Source organism: Epargyreus clarus, unplaced genomic scaffold, assembly GCF_041222505.1.
Source record: "Epargyreus clarus isolate Ecla_fem2 unplaced genomic scaffold, WU_Ecla_fem_2.2 ptg000006l, whole genome shotgun sequence".
Lineage (NCBI taxonomy): Eukaryota > Metazoa > Arthropoda > Insecta > Lepidoptera > Hesperiidae > Epargyreus > Epargyreus clarus.
In genome coordinates, this window is record NW_027332214.1 from 8,121,452 (window position 1) to 8,141,408 (window position 19,957).

Consider the following 19,957-nt stretch of genomic DNA (forward strand, 5'->3'; position numbering starts at 1 on the left):
ATTATATTAAGCAAAGTAAAATACCTAATATAAACAACATGGACGTATAAGCACTGTAATAACTTTAAAATTATTTTTCGTGGGAATTAACAAATGTACGTTTTCTACACTAATATTATAAAGAGGAACACTTTTTTTGTTTGTTTGTTTGTAATGAATAGGCTCAAAAACTACTGGGCCGATTTTAAAAATTATTTCACCATTCGAAAGCTACATTATCCACGAGTAACATAGGCTATATTTTATATGAAATATATTTGATAAATAGATTTTGAGGCGATGCAAAGTTTGCCGGGTCAGCTAGTTACAATATAATTTAGATGAATGTTTCTCATTCTCAACCTTTTTAAGGGCATGATAATAAGATGACATACTAAGGGGTAGTATGTGCAAATATACCTCGACCCCTAATACTCGCTGTTTACGGAACTGTCTCTATACACATTGACCTACTGGTAACCGTAGGTTGGAAGGTAATTGGTATTAATTAATCTAGCGTGACTGTACCCATTTAAATTCCAAAAATTACAGTTAAATATTTATTGCTTAGGTACCCATTTACTGTGAGCACAATATACAATTACCCTATAACCCTACGTCGATATACCGCTAATAAAATATAATATGTGTTGTGTTCATAAGGATACATAATATGTAGGTATATGCGGGGATATTGATAATTGAGTATATTAAATTGAATTGTGGCGCAAATTTTATGATCTGAATTTGCGAAATTGTTTTTTTATATGTTGTTTATTTTTTTCATAGTAAAGATTACTCCTAACAAGAAAATGTAACCAGTTTTGACAATTGAAATTGTCACTGTCGTCTATTTTCGGGTTTAAAAAAATATTAAAAAAATATAGTTTTTAGATCACTTACGAATGAAACAATATTTCTTCACACTTTTTCTTCGAGTTCGTGTTTTGCACCACTTAACTGCGCATGTCGGCATTGTTCCGCGTAAATTACACCACGACAACCATTAAATGTCTGACAGAAGTTTAAGCCATTTAATGGCTTCCTTCAATTACAAGGCGGTGAGATATCTATACTTATGAAGATCCCCCTCCTTTTTTAAAGGAGTTTTTAAAGGAGATCTTCGTAGAGTTAAAACCTACTTATTTAATTTTATTAAAACTTAAATGTCCACCTTTTCACGCTTACCTACATATTATACATACATAATATAGTTCAACAGATTAATTATTTTAATCACAGTTTGTGATTATCTTTCATTAGCATGTAAATATTATTTTAATTACACTAGCCACGTTTCCATGTAGGTATGTGTTTTTTATTACAGTCTACAATTAGCAGTAGGTACCTATTGTGAGGACAGCTTGGATAGTTCATTGCTTTGTGTGGAAAGAAGAAATAATGGGGAAACACTTTAAGAGCCTGCTACGAAAGTTTTGTTTGGAGAGCAGCATTTTGGGCCTTAAGTATTTTTATTTATATCCAGATCGTCTGTCAAGGTAACTTTCTTATGTAATTTCTTTTTTTTTTGTTTACTTCTTTCCTACCTTTATAAATACGAGATATTTACAATATAATATAGTAATTTAAATCAAAACCAAACTATAGGTATTAGAGTTTCTTATCGTGAAGGCTAAGTAATTGAAAAACATGGATTTGTCCACATGCTTTGCTACTACTGAGAACTGAGATAGTCACCTCATAAATAGGTAACTCAGCCAGCACACACTCCCATCCACCGCGACGCAGCTGCTTAACGCTATAAATGAGTGAAGCTGTGGTTCCTCCTCGGTTGAATCTTCATGATACTTCGTCTTTCAAAAATACTAACTTTATTGATCGGTCCTCAGATGTTTTTGGGGTCTAGTAATGACATTGATAGTGTCTTTGGCGTGTGCGCTCACCTGGCTGTTATACTACCGCTTCGAGGAGATGCCCACGCGCATCACTATCGAGAATCAGTACGAACCCATCCAGGACCTGCCGCACCCAGCCATCACTATCTGCTCACCTAATCAGATCACTATTAGCGCCGCGAGACACTTTAACAGGACGCTCATGTAAGTATTTAGTCCAGAAAACTTCAGAAAATATATAACAGACTTTTGACTGAAATATTTTAACAGACCAAAATTTAGGAAGATAGTAAAGGAGACCTCTACCGGTTTCGACGATTTTTTTCCACAAAACGTACGTTTCTTTATTTTACAAATACGTTGTAAACGATAATGTATTTCACTTAATGGTAAGCGACTATTGTCGTCCATTGATGTTCATAGTTAACCCCAGATACGACTGGGCTAAGTTGGAATTGTATGTGTAATTGTGTATCTAATCCCTTTAAACCAAAAGACAGCAGCATTTAACACTACTGTTATTAGACCGAAGTACGTATGGAGATAGACGCAGAGTCGAACGATAAAGGAATTTACCACGTTTGTTGTATTCATAATAAATATGTTTACTTAAATTGTTATTTTACAATACTTAGAGATGGTTACCAGTCGGTAGATCTGGAGCGGGTTCTACCTCAGCTACTGGGCTTCTACCAACTAATCGATGACCTGAATATTGACGCCTTGGCGAGCTTGCAGGCACTTATAGATCTCAATCGGTATACGGTTTGTATCAATTCTCATTACGTCTCTACCATGTTATAAATATACTAACTTCGTAATTAGTACATAGATCTAAAATACCTCATTAATAGAGTAACAGAGTACTTAGGTATCTATATAGGCAGTGGCTTAAGGATTAAGCTATGCGAATCCTTAGTACTCACTAGATTAAACTTCTTAAGCCAATACAGCGATAAGCCCGTGACTTACTGACTTCTAGCAAGTTACATAGCGTATGCATAGATTAGTAAAGATACTTCGCCGCCTTGAAATTGAATGAAGCCACAAACGGCTTATTATAAGTTCTTTTATATCACGGCGTGCGTAAATGGACGTTTTACGCACGCTTCGCGTGCGCAAAACCCCCATTTCCGACCCCGTAATATAAAATTTTATACAACACGCGGACGAAAAATGATTTTCTGACTCGTGTGATTGCAGTCCTCGCCTGCGGCTCGGCCTGCAAACTCACACTTGTCAGAAAAAAATTTTTCGTCCTCGTATTGTAATGTACTATTTTTGAATTCTTGACAAATAAAAACTTTTTTAGAGAAAATTTACGAAAAAATAATTAATACTGCGTAATTTACATAGTAAATAAATAATTATTTCAAATATTTTAGGGACATTTTAGCACGGAGACGTGGCAAAACTTATTTACGCAACTATTTCAATTCTCAAAACTGGGTACATTTTCTTGTTAGGAGTGAGTAATCTTTACTTATCTATGAGCGTATGATAAATATTCATAAAATATTTTCCAGTCAACGGAAGTCATGGGATCCATGTCACAAGGATGCGATAGGTTTTTGAAAAGATGTTTCTTCCATGGTCGGCTATACCCGTGCGCAGAACTATTTAACCCTATACTAACCAGGCATGGACTATGCTGTATTTTCAACGGCGTTTATAGGTTTACACAAAATAAAAGGTAACATAATTTAGATATCCCACATATATTGATTTTAACAATAACTGCTAAAATATTATGGCCGTCTTCATCTAAATATATGTATATAACTCAAAGGTGACTAACTGACATAGTAGATCACTATCAACGCACAGCCCAAACCACTGGACGGATCGGGCTTAATTTGGCATGCAGATAGATGTTATGACGTAGGCATCCGCTAGGAAAGAATTTTGATCAATTCTACCCCCAAGGGGATAAAATAGGTGATGAAAGTTTGCATAAATCTTCTTAGTTAGTAATATTACTTCGTAACGCGAGCGAAGCGGGCAAAAGCTCATTAATAGATATTATTATTCTCTATTCAGAATTATTGGCCTTGCTCAGTTTTCTAATGTTCAGCAGTTTTAACTTTAAGTCTGCCTTTTGTTACCAGACGGTTTGTAACACGCGGTTGGTTTCTAGTTCAATCCCTGATGAAGTTGATCTAAACGACGAATTCAGATTTAATTTTAGGTTTCAGTGCTTGTTATTTGTTCTTTGTATTTTTCCAACTGTACAGTATACACACATGATATACGAAATCGTTCTGTGATTATAGCTTTGAGTGTTGGAAAAAGTAAGTGTATTGTATTGGTATTGTGTTGTAATGTATTGTCAAATATTTTTTAGAAATGAGAAGATCCAAGATTTTGTTCCTAGGCCGGTTTCGAAGGCAGGGTTTCTAGAATCATTAACAATAGTAGTGGATTATGAACCAGAGGATGCCCTAGATGGTACCGTCGTATACGCTGGATCTACTAGGGTTAGAATAATAATATTGATAGATATTAATTTTTATTAAGATTTGATTTTTAAATAGGGATGTTAAAAAGGTTTCTTTTTAAATAACTGTCCACTACTGTTCCACATGTGTTAGAAATAATATTTTGAGGAAAATATAACCTATAACATTGTAAAAACATACAGACGACTGGTTTTTTTAAATGTTAGAATATTGTCTAATTCTTTTGGTATTTTTATGTGAGCATATAAGTCTAGTTTGAAATATATTCATAATATACTAATAATATATATATAGTTTGAAATATATAATAATATGATTAGGTTGTTAATAATAAGTAAATGTCAATTATTAATACAGATCATGGTAACGGATTGGACTGAATTCCCCGCGGACGACGAGTCTCGCGTAGTTGCACCTCACACGGAATCCTTCCACATGATACGTGCCACCTACACATATTGCTCGGATGACGTTAAGTCTTTACCAGTTCGAAGGTATATCCTTAGAACTTTATATGCACCATAGGTATTCGTAAACTGTAGCGCCCCATGTTTATTTCAGATTTGTAGCAGTATTGTAGCACTTTAAATGACGTAATATTTGTGCATTAATTATTCTGATGAAACATTCAATTCAAACGGCATCCACGGTATTGCTAGATTTATTTAGAACGTTTCATACAAATAAGTGTATCTCCCTTATCACACTCTTCAAACTAAAACACAGTGGCACTGCACAATGTTGTTGTAAGGCTAAATCAGGTGTGCCGCTGACGTCTCCTGAATCGAAGCACAAAAAGTTCTATCACCTTTGTTACACATCTACTTTACCGAGATATACGTAATTGAGATTATTCTCAAACATTAAACCAAGCAGCGCAAATTCCGACTACAATGTTAAAGTTCAAGACCATAAAGTAAAAGAGAACGATAACTATCGCTGCGTTGATATCATTATCGCTAGATATAAGAAGATATCGCCCGAAGGTAATTGATCTCTTGACCTCACGTTCAATTTAATTAACAGCCTCTTGCCATTAGAGTGTACTTAACAAAACAATTTTATTGCTAGTCACAGAAACGTAACTGATATTCATCTTATCTATCTAAAAGCTCTTAATAGATGCCTTCTTGCCTGCGCAATTAATTAGGTTTAACTAGCTACCTATTTAAAGTTTGTGTAGCAAGATGCTTAGAGGAGATAGAAGCTTCATTTAATAAAAGGTTTAGTCTTCGTGTCGTGTCACTCGTGTCGTTTTGCTTGTAAAAGGTTAATTTTTCAGGCTAGTCTATTTAATGTCTAGTTCTAAATACCTTCCATTTAAAACAATATAAGTTATTTTTAAAAATACATAACGTTATGTTAGTTATAATTTAAACCTAATTATAACTACCCCTTTTTCACAGTCGCAAATGCTATTTCGAGGAGGAACAAACGCTTCCCTACTTTATGTTGTATCACAATTCCGACTGCGACCTCCTGTGCTTCGTGCGAGAAGTGGAACTTCGGTGCCGCTGCACCATGATCTACATGCCCTCCTTGAAAGTTGAGGAGGCGTGTAATGTCAGCAGCATCGCTTGTATTGTGGCGGCTAAGAGTAAATATTTAATAAAATAATAAAAATGTCTAGATCTGTATTTCTGGTCACTGTCTTATAAAAAATCTTTATCAGTAAAGTTGAGGAAGCAACTACGATAAATATCATTTGCTTACCAAACCATTTGAAGTCATATCCAAAAAAATTGACATGATCCACCTGATTTCTGTCACTTTTCAGTGCAAATGAGCAAATGGTACAGGACGGATCAGTGCGACTGTCCCAGAGATTGTGAATCACGGCGATACAAGCTGGAATTGAGTGTTGGAAACTTAGATGCACTCCCGTACATTGTAACGAATACTTAGTAAGTTTTAAACATATCTTTGAGACTAAGTTTACTTTTATTTTCCGTTCGTTCCGTTCAAATATTCGACTTGCTTTAAAAATTGGAGCACACTGATCGTTTGTAAAAATGATTTCAATATTATTCAAATAGGACATTTATTGTTCTACAGTGCCAACTTGACGTTTAACGAGAGCACATCCATCATACATTTGTTCTTCCCGACTTCGGTGCACATGAAGCAGAAACAAGAGACCGTCATGTCATTCATCAGCTTAGCCTGTAAGTAGTTTTATGTAGTCAGGTCAGTCATACACATGTACCTACTTGTGGTCATATTTCTATCTTACTTTCTGCTATTCATATTTTTCATCGACATCGACAGGACGTGATTTCGTAAAAAAACTGGATCTGGATTTGTGTCCTTTAGTACAAATGGATTGACGAGTTCTATTTTCAATACCTATTTTCTCAATCATGTTCTATACAATCCCTAAATGCCCTATCATCGCTACGAAGTTCGTTTCATTGTAGCTAACCTTGGAGGCGTGTTTGGATTGTGCCTCGGCTGCAGTGTCATCAGCGTCATCGAGGTGCTGTTCTACATCTACATGGCGGTCAGGAACCACGTGCGTGACCGCTTGCGCAGCGCGCTGCTTCACACGGTTAATTATACGAATTAAGCAGGCAAATTCACTTATAATGGTAGCTTTCGATTAAAAATAGGCGATGTAAGCTTAGCTAAGTGAGCAAGTGCTTTGAAAATATTTAGTAACATGATGATAACCCTCAATTTGCATCAGTAGTTGCAATTTTTAACTCGCATCTCTCCATAAAAACAAAGCTTAGTAATGCTAAATAAATGAAAATGAAGCAATTCTATTGTTAATTTGACATATCGCGTGCTTAAAGGTAAAAGGGCCTATAGCTAAGGGTTAATAGGGATTTATGCTGAAAGGGCACATAAAAATTTTTTTTTTGCCATTCGGTTTGAAATTATCTGAAACGTAAAAAATTTTTAGTTCGGTTTGAAATTATCTGAAACGTAAAAAAAAATTATTATATTATATATTTGATTTTATTATATTATGAAATATTATGAAAATTGAGATTTTATTATATGAAATTATCTGAAACGTAAAAAAAATTTACGTTTCAGATAATTTCAAACCGAATGGCAAAAAAAAAAAAATTATGTGCCCTTTCAGCATAAATCCCTATTAACCCTTAGCTATAGGCCCTTTTACCTTTAAGCACGCGATATATTAATAGCTACCTCGCATATATCTCAATTTTTTTCTATTACTAAAAGCTTCTAGACCTTTAACTAGCTACGATCCAATTTTAAAATTTATAATTCTTTCAATAAATTAAAAAAATACTAAATGTGTGTCATTTATTATTAGCATCAATTATTCTTAACCTACAAAATGCGTTTGTGTTAATAACGTAGCGGTTTATATCATAATAAATTATAGTAATTCCACAATAATTTGTAAAATTAATAACACTTGATGGTATTTCATTTGTTTAAATGTAATAAATTCTATTGAATACACAATTAGTATTTTTTAAGAACGTGAGAGAATGAAGAAACGGGATATTAGTGAAATAAAACAAATTCAAATCCAGGTGTACGTAAACAAATTTATATTTTCTGATTTACATATATATTTAACTACATCTGATGGTAATCATTATTATAATAATTTCATTATTAAATATATTGCTTTGCTAAATTTTCTTGAAAAAATACAAAAGTATTCTACAATCGCGTTAAGAAAAATCCTCTAGAAAAAATTACATCTCTCTTATAACTATAGATGTTCATATTATGCTTAAATATCTTCGAGCGAATGCTGTTATACAAAAATTGTTTATATAAAAGGTCAGGCAACGAACATATTGCACATTCGTTCAGACGGTTAAATAATATAATAAATACTCCGCATTCCTCGTCTAACCAATAATACTTTGTCGGAAATGGCGGCTAACCCTAAACCTAGAATAACGACATAAATCAATATTTGGCTTAGATTTTAATTACATCTATGACAAAGCGCATAAAATAATAATTTGGTCTAAGTTATGTAATTATAATAATTGTTAAGTGCTCTTAACCTAATTATTGCCTTACACTAATATAATTGTTTTATTCCAGTAGACATTATTTTATTGGTACAAATATAAAATAAAAACTCATGCCGCGTTACGATACAAATATGAGTATAAAATTGACATCACAAGCGATAACAGCATATTTCCTAACAGAATAGAAAGGTTTATAGAGTTTAAGAAACAGCTTAGAACAAGAAATGGCATAGAGAGGAAGATCGAGATGAAATAAATAAGGCATGAGTCGGTTCACAATAACAGCGAGCGTCCGCGGCGCTCATCACTGGACGTATCACAAATCCTTAACAATAATTACACTACCAGTACCTAATCCAATGGAACGGTAAGACTTTACATCAACATTGAGCTAACTTACAATCGATACATTAATTATTTTTAAGTAATATTGCTGTTAGTTTATGGTTAACTAAATATTTCGTATTGTATTTCTGAGAGTAGACGTAGTAAATGGCACGAGGTTTATTATGACAAGATTTTGAGAATCGCTGAATAAAAATACTCTTTTCCGCATACGAATACTATAAATTGTGCCGCTACATATAAAATCGCGTTGCAGTCGAAGGTAAAAGAGATCTTTTACTCTAACTTACACTATAAACGCACCGTATTCTAGCCTCGCTAGAGATTAAGCACAACTCGAAATAAAATCCCTGAAATGCTCAAATAAAACTCTGTTTTATTTTAGATCACAATTATTATTTCTGCAGAAATACAAGTCTATTTATAAAAATAGTAATTGACTTTCGTAGGCCGGCTCGCCGGGCGTGAGCAAGTACGTACGAGAGCCCCGGGAGCGCCCGGGGCTCCGGCGCAGTTGGCTGGTTTACACTTATTAAGTAGTAAACGTCAATTCATTATCAACCTTATTTCTAATAGATGATAACAATGCGTTATTTATGCATTCATATTACGTCCGATCACAATTTATTCTAACGCTAGGACGGAGCTAACCTTAAATAAGAAATCTAATTTAATTTACAACTTTTTTTTTAACTTAATGCGTGTAAACCAGTAAGGTTACAGAAGAGAGTGAGTCGAATAAATAGCGTAACACGAAGTGGCCGCGGCCCGTCTGACGAGCGCGCGGCGGCGAGCCGGCGACTGCGGCCGCGGCTGCAGCGCTGCAGTCTGCGAGTGCGGCGGCTGCAGCGCTGCAGATAACGAATGCAGCGGCCGCGACCGCAGCGCTGTAGCTTACGAGTGCAGCGGCTGCAGCGCTGCAGCCTACGAGTGCAGCGGCGAGCCGGGCAGCGTCTGCAGCGCCTCGAACAGCTCGCAGGCCGCGTCGAGCCGGTCTCAGAGGCTGACGAGGCTGCCGTGCGCGTCGGGCGAGGCGAGGTCGGGCGCGCCGCGCTGCTGCTGAGCGCAGGGGTGCGGGTGCGGGTGCACGGGGGTAAGGCCGGTGCCGCCCTCCATCAGGCTGTCGAAGTTGAACGGGATGCCGTTGCTCGGCGTGCTGATCTCGATGCCGGCGATCTTGTTGTTGTTGCCCAGCGCCTTGTTGTTGTGGATCTGGAAGTGGAATGTCGGATTTGAGTTTCTATTCAAAATGACTTAAATCATTTGTAAGCGTTAAATAAAATATAGAATAAAGTTAAATTTTATTAAATGTCACACTGATATGAGGGCCATACTGGACTGTCATCATTTAATCAATTATGTAATTAATTTACTAGTGATTTCATATAGTCCGCGTAAAACTGCTAGTCCGCTTTTAATATAAATGAATCGCGTCGCCATAGCAAATTGTATGACTACAGCTGCTCGCAATTTACTGAGTGGACTAGCAGTTTGGCGCGGACTATACTATGCTAATTAAATTTAACAAAAACCAACATTAACCTCCTAAATAAAATTATTATCTTTGTCTCAAAAGTATTAAAAAGTAATCGTTTCAGTAGGTACACAAATAAAGTATGGGTGTATACCTGTGCGGGCGTGACGCTGAGCGGCACCTGTAGGAAGTTGGGTCGGTTGGGGCGAGAGGAGACCGGCGGCGTGTCCAGGGTGATCACCCCGGAACCCGTCACCACTGCCGGGTTTGCCGCCGACAACATTATTCTGAAACAAACGACAGTCACATTGTTATTTACTGCATACATGAAAATTACGCTCAATTGTATAAGTCATTTTATTTTATGCTCATCAAAAATAATGTAAGTCGTAAGTATTTTAATCAGTGACTTCTTTAAAGACACGTAATTATTTTTTTAATAATCATCATTTTCTACAAACTTTAAAAGAACTTTCACTGAATCATAGAAAGCTTGTGACAGAATATAAAAATATACAATTTTAACCCTAAATTGTTTACAAACGACTTGAACTGTATTAGGCAACATGACCAATGTCCTTAACAAGATCTCACAGGCTCTACTTTACAGGATCATTGCTCACCTTTTGTCTTGTGCCGGCGAGGTATAGATATCGGCATCTAGTCCTAGCACTGGGTCGACGGGTTCCATCACTTCCACCTTGACACGGACGCCGTCCTCGGGCATTTCCGGGTATCCGAAGGTTTCTTGGAAGGGTTTCACGTCGGGCGGGCTCACTGACCGCTTGCCGAGCCTGCAGATGGGCATATGACTGCGGAGGATGCCTTCCAATTGGTTCCTGTTCTCGTTCAACTTGCGGATCTCCTCTTGCAATGACGCCTTCCTCTCCTCCAGCCGATCAGTTTCCTCCTGGAGCTCGTTGGTGTGGTCGAGTCGTCGCTTGCGGCAGCGCGCGGCGGCCATCTTGTTCCTCTCGCGGCGGATCTTCCTGCGCTCCTCCTCCTCGGGGGAGAGGTCCTGGGGCGCCTTGGTGGGCCTCCTGCCGCCCATGTTGCGTCGCTTGGGCGCGGGCAGGCCGGGGCTGCTGCTGCTGTCGCCGCTGGCGGAGAGCGGGCCCGGCGACACGTGCAGCGCCGTCGTCGGGCCCGACTCACAGTAACTACCGACAGGATTCAGGATGCCTGCAATATCAAAATTGCTCGTTTATATATTTGTCGTATGAATTATACACATTTATAGAATCTGGTAACATGAGATGGCATTTTTCTTTCTGCCTTAAAGGAGTTTTTGTACTTACTAACTATGCTATCAACGAAACTATACGAGATATTTAAAACAAAGTAAAATTATCTGTTGTATAACTCTGTTGTCGGCTCACTGCTTGTCACCACCCTCTATATCTATCTTATAACAACGGTGTGAAATTCTCTTTGGTCTGATTAATTGATAAGGCAAAGAAGAGATACTAATACTAGTGATTTCAAATTCCACCTTAGGACTACCTCCTTACCTGGGACTGATCACAGATGACCAAAAATTACAGTGGACACTTGTGACACTCGTTTCGTAATTCCATAATGTAAGTTCTTCATTGAGTCTCACCGTAGTTGTTGGCGTGCGTGACGGAGGGCGGCACGAAGCCCGCGTGGTTGGTCTGCTCCCCGCGGCAGTTGCTGAGCTCGATGTACGTCTGCTCGAAGTTGCGCAGCTGCGTGGGCGTGATGGTCGCCGTCGTGCGGGTCGGGACCCCCGACTGGAGGCCCTCTAGGTTTGCCAACTGGAAAGAGAAGACGACACGTTTAGAAAAATAAAAAAATATTGATTTATAATAATAAATAATGATTATTAATCCGTTTCTTCATTCTGAAATGACACATAAATAGTGTTCACACATATTTTAATGTATATAGGTCCGAGTTTTAAATATTATTATATTTTATTATTTACCCAGAAATTTAGTAAGTTTGTGGTAATAAAGTTGAGTTAAATACAAACTATAACAATTTATAAATAATGGGGGCCGTAACGTAACGGTGTTATAACCAAATCAGTAATACCAAAGTAAAGTACGAAGTAGCCAGAAATATTTTTACGTAAATGTAAAAACGAAATCGAAGTAGACAATATATATATATATATATAATTAAATACTGGTTTCTTTTTAAATAGGTAATCTTAGCTATATATCGTTTTGGGATTATAAACATATGAAATGAACTTAACAACACTTAATTAGTACAAGCTAAGAATATTTTGAGAAGGTTTAGATCAGCACTTTTATACTTGCAATTAGGTCTAATAGCACGCCCTACAATCACTTATGTAATTCACAGGTGTTATATATCACAATACTACAAATACGAGCGTAAACACGCTAAAATAATTGCGAAATCATTATGCAATATTTGTTCAATGTTTTAATGTTGCATCGCTTCCACATTCCGATCGGTTTTTATCAGCAAAACATTAACGCTCGAACAATAACAATAACAACAAATGATAATACATAACACATCATTATGCATGTAATAATAAACGAAATGAAATGAAATATATTTATTTTGTATAGGCCTACGGAGTCACTTATAGTCAGAGGCAATATTTTTTCTTAAACTACTATCGGATCGGAAATTCAGGCGGCAAGTAACTATAATATTATAAATGGGAATGTTAGGTTATTCATTTGTATACTTTCGCGATGATTTTTTGAAACCTATACTACCTTAGATGCCCCTGATTTTTCAATGTTATGTGCGTATTAGAAATTAATTATCACTTGCTAAAACGGTGAAGCAAAACATCGTGATTTATAAAAAAATATCAAAGATATGTGTAGTCTACCGATACGCACTTGGCCAGCGCGGCGGACTATGGCCTAATCCTTCTCATTCTGAGAAGAGACCCGTGCCCAGCAGTGGGACAATAATGGGTTGATGATGATAATACTTTCGCGCCTTTACCATATGACGGACTGTCATGAAAGTTATTGTATTACTAGTCAGGGTTTGAGAAAAGGACATAGAGTACATTTTATCTCAAAAAGTACCGTTCCCGAGGGATAGATAAAAACCTCTGTCTCCGAACGAAGCTGCGGGTAAAAGCTAATGTTATAATGAATGTACATTTGTTCCTTATCTTATTCCGATTAGCAAATTTTCAATAATAAATTAGATCATTTAATTATCATACATAAAAAAATCCATTATAGTATTTGTGTCCACATACTGGAAAAGATACCACATAGGTCCTCGATTTATAAGTTAGACTGTTTTTCATCCCGAAACGTATGGAAACGACTGTATGAGTCACAGCAAAGCATAGCAGAGATTGCTATTATGTTAAATAATCGCGTATGAAATAATTTACTGTATCCTATTCCAACTTAACAATTTGTTCCGTCGATCACGCCTCTATTGTTATTCAATCGTCTTATTATTGAGTGATACCACTGACGAAGTAACTAAATAGACTACAAATAGGTCCATGAACTCACCGGGGCTCTTTATGGCACTTTTGTTTTTTCTAAAAGTAAGTGAAATGACGAAAACTAAAGCGAACATGAAATTCGCTTTGTATTACTTACTGCCCATAGACAGTACTATCAATTAGGGCAACAGTCTCCAAGGGTTCATTTGGAAAAAAGTACACTTTTGTATTTACACTTGTCACTAAAGGACATGTCGCTTACAAGAAGAATGACACAACTCAAAATTCATTTTTCTGTTATAGATTCAATTTAATCCCAAATATTTCCTATTTTAATGATTCCTGACAGTACTGTGGTTATATACATAACTATAAATACTTATAATTGTATTTATCATTATTTTAATTCTCATTTAAATAAAAGATTTCGAAACAAAATATTGTTTAATTTTAAACTGGCTCTCCTGGAAAATTGCCTTTTTTACTTGTGCCATTATTCCTGCAAAGAAGCGATGTGTAATTTAGTCTAAAAGGTGATCTGAAGAGTATACGCCCAGTAATATATACCAGTGGTCATATAACGCAGAAATAGTTGTAGTACCACTGTACTTGACTGACAATGGGCTAAATATAAATTGATACTAATAAATTAATAGTGAGCTAATTTAAATTGTATGTGGTTTATGTTAATCAACAGTGGACTTTATTATGGATATGAAAACATATTATATTAAATATAACTTATTAACATAATTACATCCTCCTACACGCTCCATTAATAGTAAAATAAAATTTAAATTCATTTAATATAATTATATAACTATTTGGTTATGACATTACTTATTTTAATTTTAGTTTTTCCCTTACAACTGTAATATTTATTGAAAACTTTAATAGACACGGTTACTTATCCAGTACAAAATAGGAGACGTACTAAAAAGTACATAGGTACATATAGGGCGGATCCAATATAATTAATTTTAAATAAAATTAAACTTCAACTTGTAATTGATCACAAACGTATTCCCATTTGATACAATTAAGAACCAAATTTCTCGGGCTCAGGAGTTTTACCAATCACGAAGAAGAATACTGAAGAATTAAATATCGCTTACTTATACTACCCTTCTGCAGTTTTGTCGTGTTCAAAGAGCTACCTCCCCTCCTCATTAGGATCTTTCATAATAAAGTCTGCACCACTAGAATAACTAATGCCAACGGTTATCTTTAAAGTACCTGTTCGCCGTGTAACGCAGGATACATTATCGCGGTAAAAGCTAGCCATAAATCTTTCGCGTAAAGTCAATTAAATAAGTAAAATAAACAATGCCCGCACGATCTAAACTCCAGCTTCTATGATCTTTAGCTAGCTACTGATTTTCTAACAATATCGATGAATATTATAAGTAATTTTAATCTATACATAAAGATAAATACAAAATTGTTCAGTATATTTTTTTAAACCTATTTTGTTCGGAAGTTATAGACAAGCTTTAGTGATAATTTTTTTTTGGAAAATTTATGATTATACTTAATGAAATTGTGTTGAAGGTTTACGAAATATGAATTTCATAAAGTATGCTCGTGTAATTGTGGTAGAGTTCATGTAGAGTTTGAGATCTGATATCGATCGTTCGATCGGTAATTAATTTAGAGCCGAGGAATTTAATCAAGAATTAACTTTGCAACACTATTAACTATAAGAAGGATTTTCGTAGGATATTTTGAATGTTTCCTCATGTTAAAACTTTGCTAATTACAGCGACGGAAAAATAAATGAAAATCATGATATGCCAGGAAAATGATGGCATTACTAGGATTTAGATATCTATGAGACTTATGAGTAATGTGTCACTGAGTGCCAGTCGGCGAGTGCACCAATTACTGATATATCGGCGTGAGCGGCGCTGGCCGGCGATGTACCTGTTGGCACCATAGCTCCGTGGCGAGGATGTTGGCGAACTCCAGTGGATCGATGTTCTGCATCTCGGCGATGCTCACTCAACCACGTTTATAATTAGACGCTTACTCTATTGTATTGCGCTTTTTGCGACGCGACACCTTCGTGCGGTTCGAGTTTGTTAGTCGATTTGTTCGTTATAATCCGCCCTCGCAAGGAGTAGGTATTGAATGTGGAGAAATCGATCCGGCGGTACACTCGACGGGTAGGAGCCGTCGGGCGTCGGGGTGCGGGTTAGTTAGGGGCGGATCGGTCGGTTCTCGCGATATATCGCTTAGAATGTCGTGTGCGCGGGAGTGCGGGTCGTTCGTTCGTTGCGCGCGCGTACGGCGTGCGGCGGCCGGCCGCGGCGGATCGCGCGCTACTGCCGCGCCGCGCCCGCCCTCGCTCGTCCGAAATGCTCGCCCACGAGCGACGTCGAATCATATATTTATAGAACACTCCTCTAACTCCGGAAATATTTCGCATCATTTCGCATCACACGCCGCCGCCGCGTTAACTGAGGTAATGGGCACCCGACTCCGAAAACAATGCGTACCGCCACGCGTCCTTATCACTTTACAATCGCTCGTAAACGAATGTTTGGACACGGCGTCGTCCAAAAAATTTCGTTGCCGATAAGATTGGGCTAATAGGTACGTGACCCACTTTCCGCTTTTTGAATACTCAATGAGCAAACAAGACTGAGAATGTTATTCCAATTTATGTACTGTTGCGTTAATCTTATTAGACTAGTCTGATCGGAGACTAGCCTAATTCAGCCAGTAGTTTAAGTAGCATATAAATATGACTTTATTGTGTGTCTTTCTATGAATGTCGGATGTCTGTGGCAGCCTGACAGTGGGCGGGAGGCTCGGCCAGGCCTTGCCGCAAGGACGCGCGGCGCCCGTGGGCGAGACGTTCCACCGAATACGGCCTTATTTGGTCACATTAGTTGAAATTTTAAAAAGTATTAACGTATTTTTTCTACCATAATTGCCTAGACTTCCTTATTTTCCCACGATTTAAACTTACGGTAAAACACGCGGATAATATTTTAAACGAAATGTCCCATACAAAAATAAATTAAAATGTTTTCCCCAATAATCTGTATAGGTATACTTTATACAGTACACACCTTATTCCATTATCAGAAATAAAAGTGATATTTACGATAGGTAATACCTCAACGGGGCTACTCGGTATTTACCAGAATAAAATGAGTCAAGCAGATCATTAGCAACCGCGGCAAAATCACGGGCATTGGGGCCTCGTGGCCGCTTGTGGCCGGAGGACAAAGCAGACGGCTGCTCCGGAAGGCGCGCAACCCGCTCAATTACCACAATTGCTTAAATGAAATTCGGTTTAATCCCGTTACGAAAATCATCCTTTCGACGAAAACAATTTTGTTTTTGAACGTTCATTGCATGACTAACCAAATGGTATCCTCTTATTTTAGTACATATCATCGTATCATTTTTTATATTTACAATGTTCTTCTCTTTCTGGTGTAAGAGACGTCATGTATGTAAAAACGCAAAACAATTAGTGAAAAAAGTGCCTGAAATTCATAGACGCACGTATTGGTACTAATTTACAAATAAAAATATACACTTACTCCTAAAGATTTAACATATGAAAACCAATAACAGTTATTTAAACAATGCAAAATTACTTGCACTGTCGCACTACCTTATCAGTATACAACGCGTTTAAAAAAACCTTTATCATTGCAATATTATCAACATAGAGACATTGATCACTATCAACATAGAGAACTCGTAACGTAATGAGCCTGGGCCTAAAATTCGTCTCAACAGCGGTCGCGCACGCCCGCTCGCACGTTAATTGGTCACGGTGCTTACCTAGCAATTAAATAAACCTTATTTATTCTCTCGCATTCTTATACATTATCGTTAAAATTGTGATAAACTTCTTTCGTTACTACCGTCTGAAATGTACAGCTACTGAAACTTAGTATCTAACGGGGAATGTAAAAATGGATTTCGTTTTTATTTATATAAGTAGTAAAACAATATATCCGTTAATTATATTAATACGAATTATTTATTTTAAATTAAAAAATATTCTACTAATATTTTTATGTACCTAATACCTAAGTATAATTACCTAAATATTATTAACTAGGTACTTATAATAATTAAACAAGAAAATTTTAAAATAACCGATTCTATCAATTTCATAGACCTTTTTTATTATTTTTTATAAAATATTTTTACAGTTACCAAAAATAAATAACACAGTTAATCAAATACCGCTACTGTCGAATATAAAATGCGAATCTACAAACATGTAAAGTTATTTAAAAAGTTGTACCTATTTCATACACAAGGTAAGATGTGGCACTGTGGCGGTACGAAGCATTGCTATCTTGGCGTGTGGCTGAGATCACCACTATATCTAGTTGTGACGTGCACTTGAGGTGGTGCAGAGGTACTCAACTTATGGCCTAAGGGATGTAAAGAATTAACCGTAAAATTCTGTCTCTGGGATTACTAAAATAAACTAATTGATTGAGTGAGTCTGAAGTTATGTGACTATTTTAAATTTACAAACATTGACATTGCATACATTCCTGTCATTGTAAAGTAGATTTTAAATGGCAGTCTGTAATTCTTAAGTAACTCTACATTTCTATTTAGTTGAAACATTTGAAAATGACAAATTTCCTTGAAAACTTCTGAATCAACGGTAGAAGTCAATAACTTAATTCTCTAAAAAAAATTTAATTTACAACATTTATTATTTATTATGTCAAAACTTTGGCAATCGTTAAGGGTTCGTTTACATATTTACATATATTACATCAGACGCATGCTGTAGCAGGCAGAAGTATTCCCGTATATAATGTGTATTGGCGTTTATACCGTAAATAACAGCCGCACAAAACACAAACATTGTATAAAAATGTCTGTCATATCCTGTACCTGACGCATTAAATATCTGCAGATATAAACGGTCTTATTCGTCCATAACTTTATATTATATCGTTAACAAAACATGAATATCAAAATGACGTCACAACGCATGCCAGATATCTCCATTTCTTAACGTGACGTGAACAACGTCAGCGTAATGAGCTTGTGGTGTAATGACAACAGTTATTATCTCAAATGTCGCGATAAAACGTTTATTTTTATACAACAATGCGGAACTATTGTTGAAAAAATACTATGCTCATATTAATACAACATGTCAAAATGATTAATACAGATAAATGTGTACAAGAGTTTAGTGTTAGAGAGATACTAGTTATATTGTATTTTAGTAGCTACATTGTCGTGTAATATGGAAGTTATCATATGAATCGATCCTGTTTTATTCCACTTCTAGTGTAATCTACTACTACTTTCTTGTAATTTACAAATCAGTCTATTTATCTTTAACCTAGGCTATTTAATAATTTCTATTAGGCAGAAAATTACACATTCAGAGCTTTAGTAGGCAGAAATAGTATGGATTGGATAATGGCTGATAAATATCGAATTTAGATCTTTACTTTCGGTCTAGGTGTTAAGCTACTTTTCATAATATCATTAATTGTTTCTATTACACCGGAACATCTAAATATATATAACTCAAAGGTGACTGACTGACGTAGTGATCTAGTAGTGAACGAACAGCCCAAACCACTGGACGGATCGGGCTGAAATTTGGCATGCAGGTAGATGTTATGACGTAGGCATCCGCTAAGAAAGGATTTTGATCAATTCTACCCCCAAGGGGATAAAATAGGGGATGAAAATATTACTTCGTAACGCGAACGAAGCCGCGGGCAAAAGCTCGTTCTTTCTATAAATTATTTTGCGTAAAACCATAGATAAGTAATGATTACTCACTCCTAACAAGAAAATGTACCCAGTTTTGAGAATTGAAATAGTTGCGTAAAAAAGTTTTGCCACGTCTCCGTGCTAAAATGTCCCTAAAATATTTGAAATAATTATTTATTTATTATGTAAATTACGCTGTATTAGTTATTTATTCGTAAATTTTCTCTAAAAATGTTTTTATTTGTCAAGAATACAAAAAAAAGAACTTACTAATAAGCCGTTTGTGGCTTCATTCAATTTCAAGGCGGCGAAGTATCTTTACTAATCTATGCGTAAAACATATATTTTCTCCTAAACAAATCTTCTAAAGCCAACAACATTATACCTAATCGCATTGCAGTATTACACCGTAGTTAAGTGCCACAGTACAGTAACACGCATAGAGGAAGTACCAGTGAGGGTCATAGATAACGTGGCTGAGATAAACAAATCAGGTTGCGTGGTACCGTACCGCTGCGTTGTACCTTAGGCAATAAACCAACCACACTACTATATCTAGACCCTACACTGTAGGTATTAGACCTAGACTGAGTAACGAGATTATAGCGCCACGCACTGCGTTATTCTAATGTGAATTCATATATGAGCGATAATAAAAATAAAAAAATGTTACTATGATTTTTTCAACATTTTCTTAAAAATATATTTTACTT

At 36.3% G+C, this 19,957-nt stretch overlaps 2 protein-coding genes across 4 annotated transcripts in view; one reads left to right on the plus strand and one right to left on the minus strand.

Annotated features, from left to right (window-relative positions):
- Positions 1–1,380: 1,380 nt before the first annotated feature.
- LOC140742512 (sodium channel protein Nach) lies at positions 1,381–7,070 on the plus strand. The gene is given in 9 exon segments (XM_073073407.1): positions 1,381–1,478; positions 1,830–2,050; positions 3,372–3,528; positions 4,180–4,312; positions 4,652–4,788; positions 5,701–5,891; positions 6,072–6,198; positions 6,350–6,459; positions 6,712–7,070. Coding segments are annotated over 9 exon segments (1,323 nt in total). The 3' UTR covers positions 6,861–7,070.
- Positions 7,071–7,804: 734 nt separating this feature from the next.
- kay (transcription factor kayak) overlaps positions 7,805–19,957 on the minus strand; it is a 51,474-nt gene continuing 39,321 nt past the window's right edge. For 2 of the 3 annotated variants that reach the window (XM_073073942.1, XM_073073943.1), the window contains exons 2-5: positions 11,691–11,865; positions 10,711–11,269; positions 10,242–10,374; positions 7,805–9,825 (exon numbers count right to left, since the gene is read on the minus strand). In XM_073073942.1, the coding sequence (XP_072930043.1) occupies positions 9,610–9,825; positions 10,242–10,374; positions 10,711–11,269; positions 11,691–11,865 (1,083 nt within the window). In that variant the 3' untranslated portion in view covers positions 7,805–9,609. Of the gene's footprint in view, positions 9,826–10,241; positions 10,375–10,710; positions 11,270–11,690; positions 11,866–15,437; positions 15,651–19,957 lie in introns of those variants that run through there. The other variant, XM_073073944.1, reaches the window with a different exon arrangement.